This window comes from Mauremys reevesii, linkage group 11 (genome assembly GCF_016161935.1).
Source record: "Mauremys reevesii isolate NIE-2019 linkage group 11, ASM1616193v1, whole genome shotgun sequence".
In the NCBI taxonomy this organism is placed as follows: domain Eukaryota; kingdom Metazoa; phylum Chordata; order Testudines; family Geoemydidae; genus Mauremys; species Mauremys reevesii.
The window spans coordinates 29,367,698-29,383,713 of NC_052633.1; the positions used below are offsets into that span (position 1 = coordinate 29,367,698).

The 16,016-nt window shown below is 41.1% G+C and overlaps 1 protein-coding gene across 4 annotated transcripts in view; it reads left to right on the plus strand.

Moving 5' to 3' along the window:
• Positions 1-16,016, plus strand: part of TFPI (tissue factor pathway inhibitor) — a 147,154-nt gene that overhangs the window by 116,255 nt on the left and 14,883 nt on the right. For all 4 annotated transcript variants that reach the window (XM_039494714.1, XM_039494718.1, XM_039494717.1 and 1 more), the window contains exons 3-4: positions 26-226; positions 14,230-14,268. In XM_039494714.1, the coding sequence (XP_039350648.1) occupies positions 26-226; positions 14,230-14,268 (240 nt within the window). The remainder of the gene's footprint in view (positions 1-25; positions 227-14,229; positions 14,269-16,016) is intronic.

Here is a 16,016-nt window from a genome sequence, read left to right on the forward strand (position 1 = left end):
GCTACCTTTCTCCCCACCATCATAGGTGCTGCTTTACCACCACTGAAGCTAGGAAATTCAATCTGTGCTTTGAAGGCAGATGGCGGTGACTGTAAAGCAATATATACAAGGTATTACTTCAACATTCAAACCCGCCAGTGTGAGATGTTTGAATACGGTGGATGCCATGGCAATGAGAACAACTTCATAACACTAGAAGAATGCCAGGATATGTGCGTGGTATCAGGTCAGTATCCTTTCTCCTGTCCTCCTGCATTTCCTTTATATTCATATGGTGTCTTATATCTAGATTGTGAGTTCTTAGGGGTAGGGGCCATCTCTTGTTTATGTTTCCCAGAACAATGGGGCCTTCTGCCTGTAGGGGCTATATCAATAATAATAATAATCACAATAATACTGTTATAACAGGGGTCACCAGATGGTGCTGCTACATAGTCATCCAAATTCTTTTTGGGGGAGTACGTCTATAGGTGTGGTGTCCCAGGGTGTGATTACATCTCAAGCAGATGTATCCAAACTAGCTTTAATCTAGCTAAACGCTGGTCCTGGAGCAATGAAGCTGCAGCAGCGCACATGCTTTGGTGCAGGCTAGCAATTATCCAGGGTTCCAGGTAGGTTTATACAGTGCGCACTGCCATGACTTCACTGCTCTGGGAGCTGAGATAGCTAGAATAAAGCTGGTTTGGGTATGCCTATTCAAGCTGTAATTACACCCTGTGATTACAGTGTAGACACACTCTTAGTGTGAGCAGATCTTCTGTCTTGGGAAGACGTGGTGTGAAGGTTTTTTTCTGCAAGGTTCTGGGTAAAGGTTGTTGTGTAAAATCAATTCTTGAAGCTCCCTGGGTGTCGGGCTGACACTGCTGAAAGAAGGGATCGTCTGGATGCTGATAAACACCTCTGTTCCGGGACTGGTGTAAATAAAGTTATTATTAAAATATACCCAGACTCACATCCCCAGCTTCTCCTACACTGAAAAGACAATCTGCAAGACCTCAGACATTTGCCACAGCTACTTGGCAAAGGGGCAGAAATAACCATGAATAATGCTCACAAATAATATTCTTAATTATTGTTTCTCTGTACTGCCTGTAAATTGCTAAGTTTTACAGTCTGAATGAGGCTTCATCAGCTAACCGGTAGATACAAAATAATAGGATCATACCAAGATACACATTTAAGATGCCAAATGTACAGTTATGCTGTCAGTCTGGACGAAATGTGCATAGTGTTTACTCTGGTATTGAAGAGGGAGGGAAATTGAATGGCTTGATTTTTTTTTTGTAAAAACTGATCACCTAAACCTCCTGCTCACTTCCAAAGGGCCTGTAGGTGTCCACACCTTTACAAATTATACCGTAAATTCGGCATAATTAGGAAAATTCCTCATACAGCATATTAAAATCTCATATCAATCACAGAAGTCATTTTGATGTGAAGGTGGTATATCTCCTGTTTCCTTGTTTATCTCTCATAGATGTCAGCAATTTGTGGTTGGGAAGTATTGCTTTGTCTGAACTTGATACTGAAACTGGATATTGTGTAAGGAGGATCTATTACAGAAATGTTTGGCTACAGTTAGATGCATTTTGTAATAAGACTAGATAACCTTTATTATAGTTATAGCAACTTAACTTGAGTATTTCAAAAGCAAAACTTATATGAAAAAGACCTTTGAGAAAACAATGCCAGATTACTATTCTGTAGAAGAGTTGATAATGACATTTTATGTAGAATAGGAGTTTGAGTATTGAGGGAACACCAAACTTTCTGTTAAATAATAATCATAAAGTGCTTAGGGCTCTATCCTTGTGAAATCAGCCTTCAGAAGGGCTATAGTCATAGAAGAGTAGGGTTGGAAGAGACCTCAGTAGGTCATCCCCCAGCTCAAAGCAGGACCAACTCCAGCTAAATCATTCCAGGCAGGGCTCTGTCAAGCCCGGGCCTTAAAACCTCTAAGGATGGAGATTTCACCACCTCCCTAGGTAACCCATTCCAGTGCTTCACTACCCTCCTAGTGAAATAGTTTTTCCTAATATCCAACCTAGACCTCCTCCACTGCAACTTGAGACTATTGCTCCTTGTTCTGCCATCTGGTACCACTGAGAACAGTTTAGCTCCATCCTCTTTGGAACCCCCCTTCATGTAGTTGAAGGCTGCTATCAAATCCCACCTCACTCTTCTCTTCTGCAGACTAAATAAGCCCAGTTCCCTCACCTTCTCCTCATAAGTCATGTGCCACAGCCCCCTAATCATTTTTGTTGCCCTCTGCTGGATTCTCTCCAATTTGTCCATATCCTTTCTGTAGTGAGAGGCCCCAAACTGGACACAATACTCCAGATGTGGCCTCACTAGTGCCGAGTGAGAGATGCTCTTAAATCAGAAAGCTACTGCCCCCTCATGAATGTGACAAATTTATGGACTCATAACATCACTAGGCATGCGCTTCCAAGTTCCTTTGGATACCAGATATGGATTTTGATTAGATGGAAGACAGATGGAAGGTGTCATGTAGATTCAGGAGGGAGCCAGAAAGGGGTTTGGGGAAATGGTTGTGAAGCGCAGGAGGAGCAGTGGGTGGAAGCTGAAGGCCAGAGGTCTCTGGGGCGTGAGTGAAAACAGCCTGAAGTATTCCAGTAATTTTTAATACTGTAAAAAAGTTTTTGTTATTTGAACTCAGATTCATACAAATGATGTATGAATCCATTAAGATTCAAGGATTCATCTAATCCTGTGTCCTCAACAGAAATCACTTTTCAGTCACAAACCCTCTGTTGCCCAATTGCAAAATATGGTATTAAATAGTAATGGACCCAGGAGACCCACTGACATAAGGGATTAAGTTATTCCTAGACTGAGCAATGAGATATCATTTGAGATAGATTCATATGTAACTAAGCTGTCTTGACTTTTTGTGAAGCAATCTGAGGACCCTTCTGATAGGTTTCTGTGCAAACGTCAGTAAGTGTCATTCTGTTTGTCCTCACCATGTACAAAGCATGCCCCTATAACATGCCTCCTCATAGCTCTGGAAATATGCTGATGTACTCTAGGCATCAGGCCAGAATTGCAGGATAAAAATTGACCTCCTGGGAACAGTATGTATCATCTTCATGCTTGGCAAATTTTTGTATCTCATAAAATAAAATATTTAATTCTGGAAAATCATTTAGAAACTAGGAGTTTACAATAAGAATTCAAAAGACCCTTTCCTGCTGTTCTGACCCAGGATGCTGCAGCTTTAAGACAACGCAGTTCACAGCATTGTGCTGTGTCTGTGTTACACGCTAGATGCAAAGGGCAATCTGTTTTCTTCTCCATCATGTCTATCAATTCGGAGTCTGTCACTAAGGCCTGACCCAAAGCCCAGTGAAGTCAACGGGAGTCTTTCCCTTGATTTCTCTGGGCTCTAGATTACATCCTAAATGTGTCTCAGGGGAGTCCCAGAAAAAATCTGTGTCCATATAAAAACTGCCAAGAGCAGGGGTGGGCAAACTATGGCCTGGGGGCCACATCCATCCCTTCAGACATTTTAATCTGGCCCTTGAGCACCCGCCGGGGAACAGGGTCTGGTGCTTCAGTAGGGGAGCGGGATCGGGGCACCACGACCAATGGGAGCTGTAGGGGCAGCATCTGCGGACAGGGCAGCATACAGAGCCACCTGACTGTGCCTCTGCGTAGGAGCTGGAGGGGGAACATGTCACTCTTCTGGAAGCTGTTTGAGGTAAGTGCCGCTTGGAGCCTACACTCCTGAACCTCTTCCATGCCCCGACCCCCTCCCACACCCCAGCACCCTGCTCCAGCCCTGATCCCCCTCCTGCCCTCCGAATGCCAGAGTCCCCTCCTATACCCCAAACTCTCATCCCCAGAGCCCACACCCCCAGCTGGAGCCCCCACCCCCAGCCCTGTGCCCCAGCCCTGTGCCCCTTCCTGCACACTGAACTCCTCCTTTCTGAACCCACCACAGAGCCCTCACCCCAGCAGGAGCCTTCACCCCCTCTCACACCCCAACCCCCAGATTCATGAGGATTCATAGCCTGCCCTGGAGCCAAAAAGTTTGCCCACCCCTGACCAAGAGCCATGTCACTAGCCCAATCCTAAACAGCTTCTTAACGTGCCTATTTTCCCTCAAAGTGTCAGAATGACGTAGAGGGGAGAAGAGTGAAGGGAGCAGGTGTGCAGGTCACATCAAGTACTAAAATGTTTCTTGCTGATACTTAGCACTTACTGTACATAGTGCTTCTCCTCATAGGTTGTGAATGTTAACTAATCCTCCCAAGAGCTAGGTACCATAAATAAATATTCTATTGTCTCTTTATTACAGATAGGGAAATAAAGGTAGAAAGTTTAACACTTAGTCACATCCATAGATTGAATTTGGGTCAAAGCCAGGATTATGGCTGAGGGACTGTAGTTTCAAAAGTAACAGGTATATTGCTTCCTTAATGAATAGTGAGGGTAGGCATGGGATTAAGAACCTGGATTTTATTCCAATGATTTTCTGTGTGAGTATGGGAAAGTCATTTAACTGCTCTTTGATTTAGTTTCCCCATTTGTCACGTGGAGGTGAGGATTCCTACTTAATGGGGCGTCGTGAGGCCTAACTGGGCTGAAGTAGTGGGATAAATTCAGTAAGCAAGGTAAACTAAAAAGAAGGAACTCTCATGGAAGCCTGAGTTTAAGAATGACGTATGTGCTGAAGTATGTTAACAGCTATAAATATCAATAGTATACCTTACACCAATTTTGCATTCAGTGGGTAGGCAATGTACATGTTGAGGGGGCAGAAATGAACAGAAAAGCAACAAACAAGAAGGTTAAGTTATCTTACACCCTCCTGCTAATTCCCTTGCCACCTACTGCTTCCTTTGATTCTCCCAGACAGAAAGTTGTACTCATTTTGCACACTCACTGAACGCCAGATCAGTGCAACTTCTATCACTTAACCACATACACCTTTTTTCTGCTCAGTCTGCACCAGTCTATTGCATTGTCAAACTTAGTTCTATACCTAGCCCACTAGAACATCCCCCACCCCACTGCAAACTGTCGGATTTCATAGCCTGTCAAATGTTTGGATTGCAGATTTTAGAAGCAAAGTGGGTTTAATTATAATTTTTTAAAAATATTATATTTTATAAGGATTCTACTTTGAAGTAGTCACGTCACACACTGAGCTACCTCTGGTGCATAGAAATTTCACTGGAAAATTTCAGCAATGACCTGTGACAATGATAATGACTGTGTCACTACTAACCCTTCCATCAGCAGATCTTTCAGTGTAGCTTTCTGGACAATGAACTAATTTAAGACTCAGTTTTATTGGCTTCTGCTAAGACTCAGAACAGAGCCTTCAAGGCGGAAGTTCCTCTAAAAGTGAAGTTGCAATAGGGGAAAGCAGCCTAAATCTATTCTTAGGGGTTTCAGATGAGTAGTTTGCCCTGTATTTACCCTAGTGTCACTGAGATTAAAAATTAAAGTTCAGCCAGCAGCAAGTGCATGTAAGAATGATGTACCAAAATAATGATATGCTAGTATGTGACTGACAGATGAGATACCCAGGATGCTGGAGCAACTGAAGATTCTATAACAATTAAGGTAGTGTTAATCGGCATTTCAGAGTGTGAAAGAACAGGCTGAATACATTTAACCCAGTTCTAACTGGGCTCAGTAACCTCACTGGGGAATCACTTCTGCATGGGTTCAGGAGGGGTACAGCCTTTACATCATCTTTTGAATTTCCTTTTCCTGCAGTGCAGATAGTAGTTAGTATTTCTGCAGCCATGTGCCCAGAATTATTTTTGTAGACGTTAATACAGTTTATCAAAGGCCTTTACCATTTTTTTCTTCTCTTTCTTTTAAAAGCAAGTTTCTATGGGGGTTTTTTCCCTACCCGTTTGGGTGTTCATTAGCATACAAAAATACCTTACAATTCAAATGGTTTTTAGCCTTGTTTTTTAAGATAATCATTTTAAGAAACTGCCGGATGTAGGAGGGAGATTGTTCTTGGCAGGAAATCCAGCTGGGACAGGAGTTCAACTCAGGTGAACATGAACTCTGGAATCTCTTGATCCAGTACACAAAGCCAGCATGAGTAATCACATCCCAGTCCATTCCCACTTCTTATGTTTCCTTTCTTGGCTGCTCCAGACTGCCCTGTCAATCTCTTTCGCTATTTGTCCTACACAGAATTGAATCTTGTGGGTTGACTGTGGAATATTTATGGAGTCCTTTTTTAATTTGCTAAAAGTCTGATTCAGGAAAGCACTAAAGCGTAGGCTTAAAGTCAATGGGACGACTTTGCAGCTTAAAGTCAAACACATGCGTAAGTGCTTAGATGCATCAAAACCTAAGTGAATATTATAATGTGAAAGATTTTGTGCTCCACAAAGCAGATGATTCCCTGGCCCCCGTAAATGCATATTGTTTATCATATACATTTCTGTAACAAACATGTCTTTGAATCACAAATAACTAATACTATTTTTTATTACAACTCATACAGTATTAACGTAGATTTTAAAAAGAAAAATATAAAATAGTCAAATCGTATCATTCCTATTTGGCATAGAACTTGTATATTTCACTACCATTGGGATTTCTAGACCAAAATTCCTTCTTTGAGGTCATATTCATAAATTTGTGCCAAGGATTTAATTTAATGTATCCTGTAAGCAACCAATCCCCTAATTAATTTCAATATTTATTAAACTTTCATAAAAGAAAACCATACAAACAAAGGCTATGTAAGTATTTATCCTAAAAATCTTTATTCTCCAGCAAAATTATCCAAAGGGAAAAGCCTTTGTTTAAAGGGGTCTTTATCAGTTGTACAACAGGGTACAACTTTTTTATTAGAAAAATATGATTAACCTGTTTGTAGTCATGGGGATTCGTGCTACTCAAGAACAGAAAGCACATATATCAGAATAGCAAACAAAGCTCCTTTCTTGATTTGTTTTTGATGCTAAAAAGGTCAGGATTTTGGAGTGTGAGGATTAGCTTCTTGTTTGCTATCCACCAGACTGACACTTGGCACACTTCCATTGTCATCTGGACTTGGGATTCAGCTGGAACACCAAAGCATTTTCTCTCTCCTCTTCTGGCACAGATACAGAGTAGGGAAGTCTCTTCCATGTACCTCATGCCAACATGTAACCCTGTGGTCACTTGGAATGGTCCATCAGGATAGAGGGGATAAGAGTAAGGAAAGAAAGGTTGATACATAATGAATCAAGGGTGAAGATTTTACAGGAGTCATGAGCATATGTAATCAGTAAGGTGCCATGAGAGGAATTCGATCTCACCAGATGGCTCTTTTCTCCTCAATCTAATGTAGTCAGGTTGTTAGAGACAGAGTCTGAGGCAGGAAAAAGAGGGCACCTTCCCTAAACTCCAAAGGCAAAAGGTGTTGGGGCAAATCCTTGGAAAGCTTTTAAAGGTGGTATAAAGCTAACCTTTGCTGCCTTCTGATCCAATCCCCCCCGTGCAAGAATCTCAGCTGGGGTAAATTGGCATAGTTTCATAGACTGAAATGGAACCAAGCTGCTTTATGCCAGCTAAGAATCTGACTCACTGTACAAGTCTGGCCTCAAGCATATTTAAGATACCTAGTAGGTAACCTAACAGCAGCTCTGTGGCAGATGCTAATGGACCAAAGGGGCTGTGAATCTGCAGCCAGGGAATGACACAACATAGGAGCATCTGTTGTGCCTTCTCTACACCAGTAGCTGGAAGGTGACAGTCAGTATAGGGACCAGATAAAATGGCTTTATGGCCAAAATTCACCTTCAGTGCCAGTTAACCATAAACCCAGGTTAACTGGCTAATTAATCTAGTTTCACCAGCATGATTCAGTAGAACTGGATCTTACTGTTGAATCTGGTGCTCCCTCTGTAATATCTCAGCATTATTTTAACTGCTTAAATACATCTTAATGTTGCCAGTGTTTCAACACAGCTGTATCTATGCCGCAAACAAAATGTTTCTTGTTAATATTTTAAATTTAGGAATTAAGGAAAACTCACACAATGAGAAATGCTTGGTTAAAAGGGAAATGTATCAGAAATAAACAAACACCCAAGAGATACCCATGAAACTTCCACTGCCACAGCACTTCAGCAATAATGGGATGTGCATGCATCTTCCATGGACCACTCATATAAACCCCAGAAATGAAAGTGCTTTGGAGCAAGCACGGAGGAAAGGCTAAAAGTTCATGCGAACTAATTAAGATATGAGAATGTAGGTAGGCCTGACATCATAAGTAATTAAGCACATGAGGGAGGCCTTATTTCTTAGAAGATAGGATTAGGGAGGTAAATGAATTATTAGGCTGAAAATGGAAGGTTTGTGCTAAATATAAGTAAATAGGTCAGTAGGCTAAGAATACAAAATGTCTGAGCCAGCTAAGATAAGAGGGAGAACAGCCAGGGAATCCTTTAGTTCAAACAAAATAAGAATGGACAAAATAAGTTAAAAATATGGAGATGGGGTAAAAAGGTAGGTCAAACAAACAATGCTTGGACAAAGCATGCCATGTAGGAATTAGTAACTAATCCAATCCAAAAATGTGTAATGCAATGTATAGTAAATGCAAAAAAATGTAGAATGTATATAAAGGGAAAGGGTTTCTATGTAACTTTTGAATTGTGATGTACTCTGCATCACACACACACACACACACACACGTACTAGAGTCTGATCAGCTCAGTGTAGCGTTACTGTATGCCAAATAAAGATATCTGAGTGACAAAAATCTGGAGTCAAACTCAGTTCTTGGGAAGCCAAGTGGGAAAAGGTCTCGGAGGGAATCCCAACAAGACAGAAACAAAAAGACACAAGCCACAGTGAAAGAAAGTTGGAAAAGTAAAGCTAGAAGAGACACATAAAGAAACATATTTATCTCATATATTTTCCTTTTTGTTGGTAAGTACTAAAGCAGAAATAAATGAGCCAAACTGAGTGTCAAATAATGGTCCCAAATCCTCTCCAGAAACTGTGAGCCAAATATGAAATGACAAGTATTGCAAGATTCTCATTCCTGCAGTCATTTCCAAAATGAATACACTGGGAATACCAGTGGGTGAGCAGTTATGCAGTTACTTAGATTTCATTAGGTTCTGTAGAAACCTCTGAAAACTTATAGAATTTAATAGAGAATTACTGCCATAAACTTTTAAATCATCCAATATCATTTTATAGTAAAATGTATTTACTATTCAATTAAATAGGATGGTGTAAAGTCTTATGGAAAGGCTACAGTTTTCTATTAAACTTAAATTTTTCAATAAGGTTAGTTTTATTAAAATATATCCATGTTGAGTTTTTCCATAAGAAGGTATATTTTTGGTCAGAACTTTAAGGTTAGATTAACTGAGCATCAAAACAATGAACAACAAATTAAAGTCTCCAAGAGATCACTGGGTGTTTTCTCTGTCACAGTTTGCATCACTCTGCTTCTCACTACGACAACTGCCTGGTGCAATCAACAGACTCCAAGAAATCAGCATCATTTTGCACAAAAGAGAGCTAAAGAAAGGGAAACACACAAACTTGGCAGAGAAGCAAATTACTTTTAAAGGCAATTTTCATGTTTGTTTAGATTGTGCTGATATGAGTAGAATTACACATAGGTCCTAATTCTCAGTTCAGTGTACTATATATCCATCTTAGAAAAGATGTCTCATCTTTCTTGTATTGGAAAATACCTACAGTGGATGATTCTATGCCTGATTGCAGAGCAAAGCTACTCGTAAATGTTGTTAGCTTACACAGGAAAAATTAATTCAGTAGTGCATTTGAGTAATACGGTAGATAGCAAGAGAAACTGTTGAACTGGCTGTTAATGAAATAAGTCCGGAGCTGTACAGTCACAATAAATCTTTCCTGAAGAGTAGAGATCACATGCTGAAAACTGCTGATTCTGCCATAATAGAGGCTCAACTTAAATGTATACCCCCAAATTAAAAAACATATTAAGAGAACCAAAACAAGAGCCACCATGGTTAAACAAAGTAAAAGAAGCAGTGAGAGGCAAAAAGGCACCCTTTAAAAAGTGGAAGTTAAATCCTAGTGAGGAAAATAGAAAGGAACATAAACACTGGCAAATGAAATGTAAAAATACAATTAGGAAGGCCAAAAAATAATTTGAGGAACAGTTAGCCAAAGACTCAAAAAGTAATAGCAATTTTTTTTAAGTACATCAGAAGCAGGAAGTCTGCTAAACAACCAGTGGGGCCACTGGACGATGGAGGTGCTAAAGGAACACTCAAGGACGATAAGGCCATTGCGGAGAAACTAAATGCCCACATCTTGAATAGTCTGTGCAGACATGGTCGCCCCATCTCAAAAAAGAGATATTGGATTTGGAAAAGGTTCAGAAAAGGGCAACAAATGGCTTCCGTATGAGGAGAGATTAATAAGCCTGGGACTTTTCAGCTTGGAAAAGAGATGGCTAAAGGGAGATATGATTGAGGTCTATAAAATCATGACTGGTGTAGAGAAAGTAGATAAGGAAGTGTTATTTATTCCTTCTCATAACACAAGAACTGGGGGTCACCAAATGAAATTAATAGGCAGCAGGTTGAAAACAAATAAAAGGAAGTATTTCTTCCCACAAAGCACAGTCAATCTGTGGAACTCTTTGCCAGAGGATGTTGTGAAGGCTAAGACCATAACAGGGTTCAAAAAAGAACTAGATAACTTCATGGAGGATAGGTCCATTAATGGCTGTTAACCAGGATGGGCATGGATGGTCCCTAGCCTCTGTTTGCCAGAAACTGGGAATGGGCGATATGGGATGGATCACTTGATCATTACCTGTTCTCTTCATTCCCTCTGGGGCACCTGGCATTGGCCACTGTCAGAAGACAGGATACTGGGCTAGATGGACCTTTGTTCTGACCCAGTAGAGCCATTCTTATGTTCTGGCATGAAACTTGCAATCAATGTGGGGAAGTAGACTGTAGTGAAACAGTCTGATGTTACCATCCAGAAACAGGGGCAGCTCTAGGCATTTTGCCGCCCCAAGCACGGCAGGCAGGCTGCCTTCGGTGGCTTGCCTGCGGGAGGTCCAGAAGCCGCAGGACCAGCAGACCTCCCTCAGGCAAGCCGCTGAAGGCACCCTGCCTGCCACCCCCGTGGTGACGGCAGAGCGCCCCCCGCGGCTTGCCGCCCCAAGCATGCGCTTGGCGTGCTGGGGCCTGGAGCTGCCCCTGTCCAGAAAATAGAAAGGTTGTGGGGTTATACATAAGTGTAGAGAGATTTGGCCAGGGTTCATCCCTCTCCGGGGTGGCGGGGAACCACACCGCCTCACTACTTCCTTCCAGTTGCCTGGCCATGGGAGTCTTTATCAGAATTTATCTAGCAGGCCCAGGCCCAGGGTCAGGGCGGGGCAGCAAGGAGTCAATGTCTCAGGCCCTCAGGCAGGGGCTGAGCAAAGACAAGTAAACAACAAACCCTCTGGGTAACTGGCCAGGGGCAGGCTGGGCAGCTCCTCTGGGCTCTGGGCAGCCTCAGGTGTTGGCAGGTCAAGCCAGTCCTCGGATCCGCTGTAGGTCACCAGGGTTTCCCAACCAGGAGCTAGGCCGGAGGCATCTGGCCTCTCCAGCGGCTGCTCCTCCAGTGAGTTCTGGGGTCGGGCTTTTATACTTCCTGTCCTGCACCTTGACCTCTGGGGGGCGGGCACAGGACTCACTGGCTCCGACCACTCTGATGTGGGAGGGGCTCATCCCTCTCCAGGGTGGCCGGGAACCACACCACCTCACTACAATAAGGTACAAACTTTTGCTAACAGGAAGGGACAGAAATATGTTCAAATGAAAGATAGTCACTTCACTGTGTATTTGTTGTCTTTGAAGAATATATATTTTTTTAAATGATGCCATCTGGATTACCCCAGGGGAAGAAGGAAAATGCATCACAGTGGATCTTCATACTGATTCTGCTGTCCTGATAGTTTTGCTTTAAAAGTCCAAAATGAAATTATGGCACGATGCTTTCAAAAGAACAAATATGTCAAAGACTGCCCAGAAAGAGACGTGACTGTTGGGATGAAGTGCAATAAAAACCAGTGCCAGAAATTTAGCACTTATCATGAGCACCTCTGTAACTGAAGAGCCATGGAAAGTTATGGTGCTATAGATATGTTTATTATTAATCATATTCAAGAGGAACAAATTGTTTAATACTGAACTAAAAAAAGACTATTAAAATTATGTCTTCATGGTGTTTTCTTATAAGATATTCTCTTAATATACTATATACTTATATACTAAATGTGTGTATGGTGATTCACAGAGCACATAAAGATTGAGTTCCTTTCTGGACAGTTTCCTTACTGAGGTCCCAATTCAGTTTGTTGCCTGAGATGAACTGCTGCATCCAGGAAAAGCCCCATGAAGCAGCCCACCTGCAGGTAGTGAATTGCAGGTGGAGCTGTAGATAAGAAGACTAAGAGAAAATTGTCAGGGGATGGGGACAAGCTGAGTTTGAGCACAGTAGGGTTATGTGGTCACATAAGAAGCTAGCATGTATTTATAGATAGATTAACTTTTATTTATTTAAATTTGGTTAAATTGATTTCAGCATAGCTTATAAGCAACCTTGAAGGAATAGGTTATAAGAAGGAACTTAAAGGAAAGGAGGAGGTTAACTGGAGGTGGAAGAAAGTTTGGAAATGGGCCTGGAAGAAGAAGAACATAAAGGGGGTATTAAAATAAGTGATTTTCCCCATTTTTCCAGTTTGTAACGTGCTGTCTCTTTTTAAGTGGCTGGTCCCGACAGAGGATAAGAGCCTCTGGTTATTGTTACTACTGTAGATCAAGTGGTAGAGGCCTGTGCTTTGCTTTTGACAATCTCAGCTTCAATTCTTGCTGATAACCGTGGCGGAGATTGTTACATTCAGACTCTGTCTATGAATTGGTTAATCATGGTTTTCCCAGATTCATTTTTTGTTCAAAATTGTCTGACCAATAGTTTGCACACATAGATTTGGGCCTATGCATTCACAAACTTTCCATAAAGTCCCAGTTTTTGATCCCTTATTAGATGACCTAAAGTGAGTAATTCTGAGGTGAATGTTTGTGCATGGTTACAAATGAAAGTTTCCTCCCTGCACTGTTCATGTAAACAAGAGATTTTCATGAGTGTTCATGGATGAACAGACATGATCAGATCAAGTCACAATTTGGGTGTGAACACCAACGAGATGCCTGCGAAAGAACCTGCAAAGAATCCTAAAGACCTGAGTGTTTGGTTCAATCTTCTTGCTGACCTTGACCTGTTATCCAATCCTGCTGCTGTTTGGAAAACAGATAAAGAATATAATTCAAATGTACTACTTTGATGCAAATATTTTTTCAAAGCTGGCAGTCATAAGAATGGAATGTACCTAATAACACATACTGTAACTGGATAATCTTTCCAGGGCTGTAGGCTTCTTGGGCATATATTAGCATAATGTTTTTCTATTGAAATATGAAGTATATTTAGCATTTTTTCCAATGAGTAACATTGACACATTCAGTTACTTTAAACTACAGACCTTGGAATTAGCATCCAAGAATTTGTTTTATAGAAAACAAGCAGAAGGATTTGCAAGGTCTACCCAGCTTTTCTCAACACTGTAACATAACATTAAGTTAACGGAGGTATTCTTGTTTTAGCAGATCTCTGTGTATTGTTCTGTGTTTAGAACATTGTAGTCCAGTGATTATTTCAAAGAGGGAGATTCAATTCTACCTTAAATCTATGCACTGAGAATCTTTCCATTGACTTCCTCTAAAGGGCCCAGGGCTCCAGCTGCTGCTGGGAGCCCCAGGTCCTTTCAATTGCTGCCAGGGGAAGCCGATCTGCCCCGGTATGGCGCATCGGCTTACTTTCACCTCTGGGTGAAATCCTCACTCCATTGAAGTCAATGGGTGTTTTGCCATTGTCTTCAGTGGGGCCAGGAATCTCCCCTTTCCCCCCCTCAATGTACTTAACATGTTACAGTAGCACAGCTATAGCAGGCCTTTCCATGTAAATAGAGCTGAAACCAGTGTTAGCAAAAGTGTAAAATATTTGCAATATTTTTCTAATGTAGACAAGACCTAGGGATGGCGCAATAGCGATTTTTTCCATGTTCTCCCCAATGCAGGGCTTTGGTTAAATGCCACAGTCTCATTTTAGAGATGAACCTCTTGCTATTTATTTTTAAAAATATATATATCTTTCTTTCTATTGCAGAATTCCCAGTGAAGAAAACCCGTGGAAGATTTGGAAAAGGTAATTTTCATATTGTAATTACTTAGCGGTGTCGTATTTGGAGACAATAGGGAATGAGCTTTTTATGGTAGGTCCCCCTGTTGCATCTCTAAAAGTGATCAGTGCTCCAGAATACCTTCTGATATTGAGCAACTTCAGGTTTAAATGATGTCAGAGTTCACTATTCTTCTTCCTTTGTATTCACTGAGAGTATCTGGGATGACAGTGATTACCAAACCGATAGCAAGCAATCCCTCCTCTCCAAAATAAAAATGTTAAGCATTTTTCTTTCCATTCCTTCAGTAACGAGGAAAGGGGGACTCTAACTGATTCTTCAAGAGTTACGAGGACCTTAAATTCAGAGGGGAGTCTGAGATGAAGGAATTGCCTTTTCCAGGGCACTAAAATGATTCTACTATTCAAGTACTTCCTCTGCTAGGGAGTTAGTGGGCTGACAATTATAGTTTGTTTATCCTGTATGCTTGTGATTATTGTTTGCATAGTCGTGAATAAAAAGGATTTTGTATTTGCATGTTCAGACCACTGTGCTTTCAGGTAAGAAATAAACATTAGACAGTAGTGGCTTAACAATACAGTTTGATTGAGTTGACTAACACCATTAAAACTCAGAGCTTCTAAAACATCCACATTTTCTGCCATTGCCCCAGGAGTGTAACTTTTTTTTTCATAGCGAACATGAATATATTCATTAATCTGTGATAAAGGGAGACCCCAAATGTAATCAGAAGAAGCACAGCACTATGCTATCCTTTCATTGCTGCCTATCCACTTGACGTCAAAGATTCCACTGTAGTCTGAGGCCTTTTGTGGTCTGAAATGGCCAAATAGCCCCACTAACTTCATAGAAGTCAGTATTTTATGTTGCTAGTAAATTCTCTTCCTATGCTTACCAGCTCTTCTCCCTCTTCTCCTTTGTGTGCATGGGCATACACATACTGTTCTTCTTGGCGATGCAGGTGGGGCTGTTTTGGAGTGGATGTTACTCCACACAGATATGGCACATTTACAAGTATAAATGTAGTGAACTACTCTCATTTTTTATGTTTGTAAATTAATATTCTGGTATTTTTTCAAACCAATTATTCTTCAAATATAGCTAATCAATTAATATAAAAAGTATAGTTTGGAAAAGGGGCCCAGTTTTATACCATGGGGTCCTTAAAGTTGACTTTCCACAGATGCTGCAGAAGTTTGGCAATATTTCCCTGAAGATCTAACCCTCATTTCCATGCTTTCCATGACAGGATAGCAAATGCCCTGCAAAACTCAGCTGTTGTAGCTAATCATCAACAGTATTAAATGTTGACTATTTCTGTAGTAATACACTCTTGGATATTAAGTCTCCGGGGAAGGACAGGACTCCTCAGATGCACAATGATAGCATTTGCATATGGCGCTATATTCAAGGTTGCATCATCACCTTATCCTTCATAACTGCTAATCTTGAAAGGCTTATGACAGCTGTACAAATTAGCTCTGAGCTAAAACTCAGTGTACTAGATTTCATCACAAGAGCACATTTTAATATCAGCTTTAAGTTTTCTAGCAAGCTGATCCGCTGCTTAAGCAATATGAATTATTATCCAATCTTTTGCCAGCTCCCTTAATTCAGTTAACACAGGTCCTTCTTTGTTCTTTCATTATGTTGTTACTCCTGCTGGAATTCTGTGCCGCTGTGCAATGCAGAATTTGTACAGAATGAATGTTTCCTGCAGAATTTTATTTTTTCCCCACATAATTAGTGATTT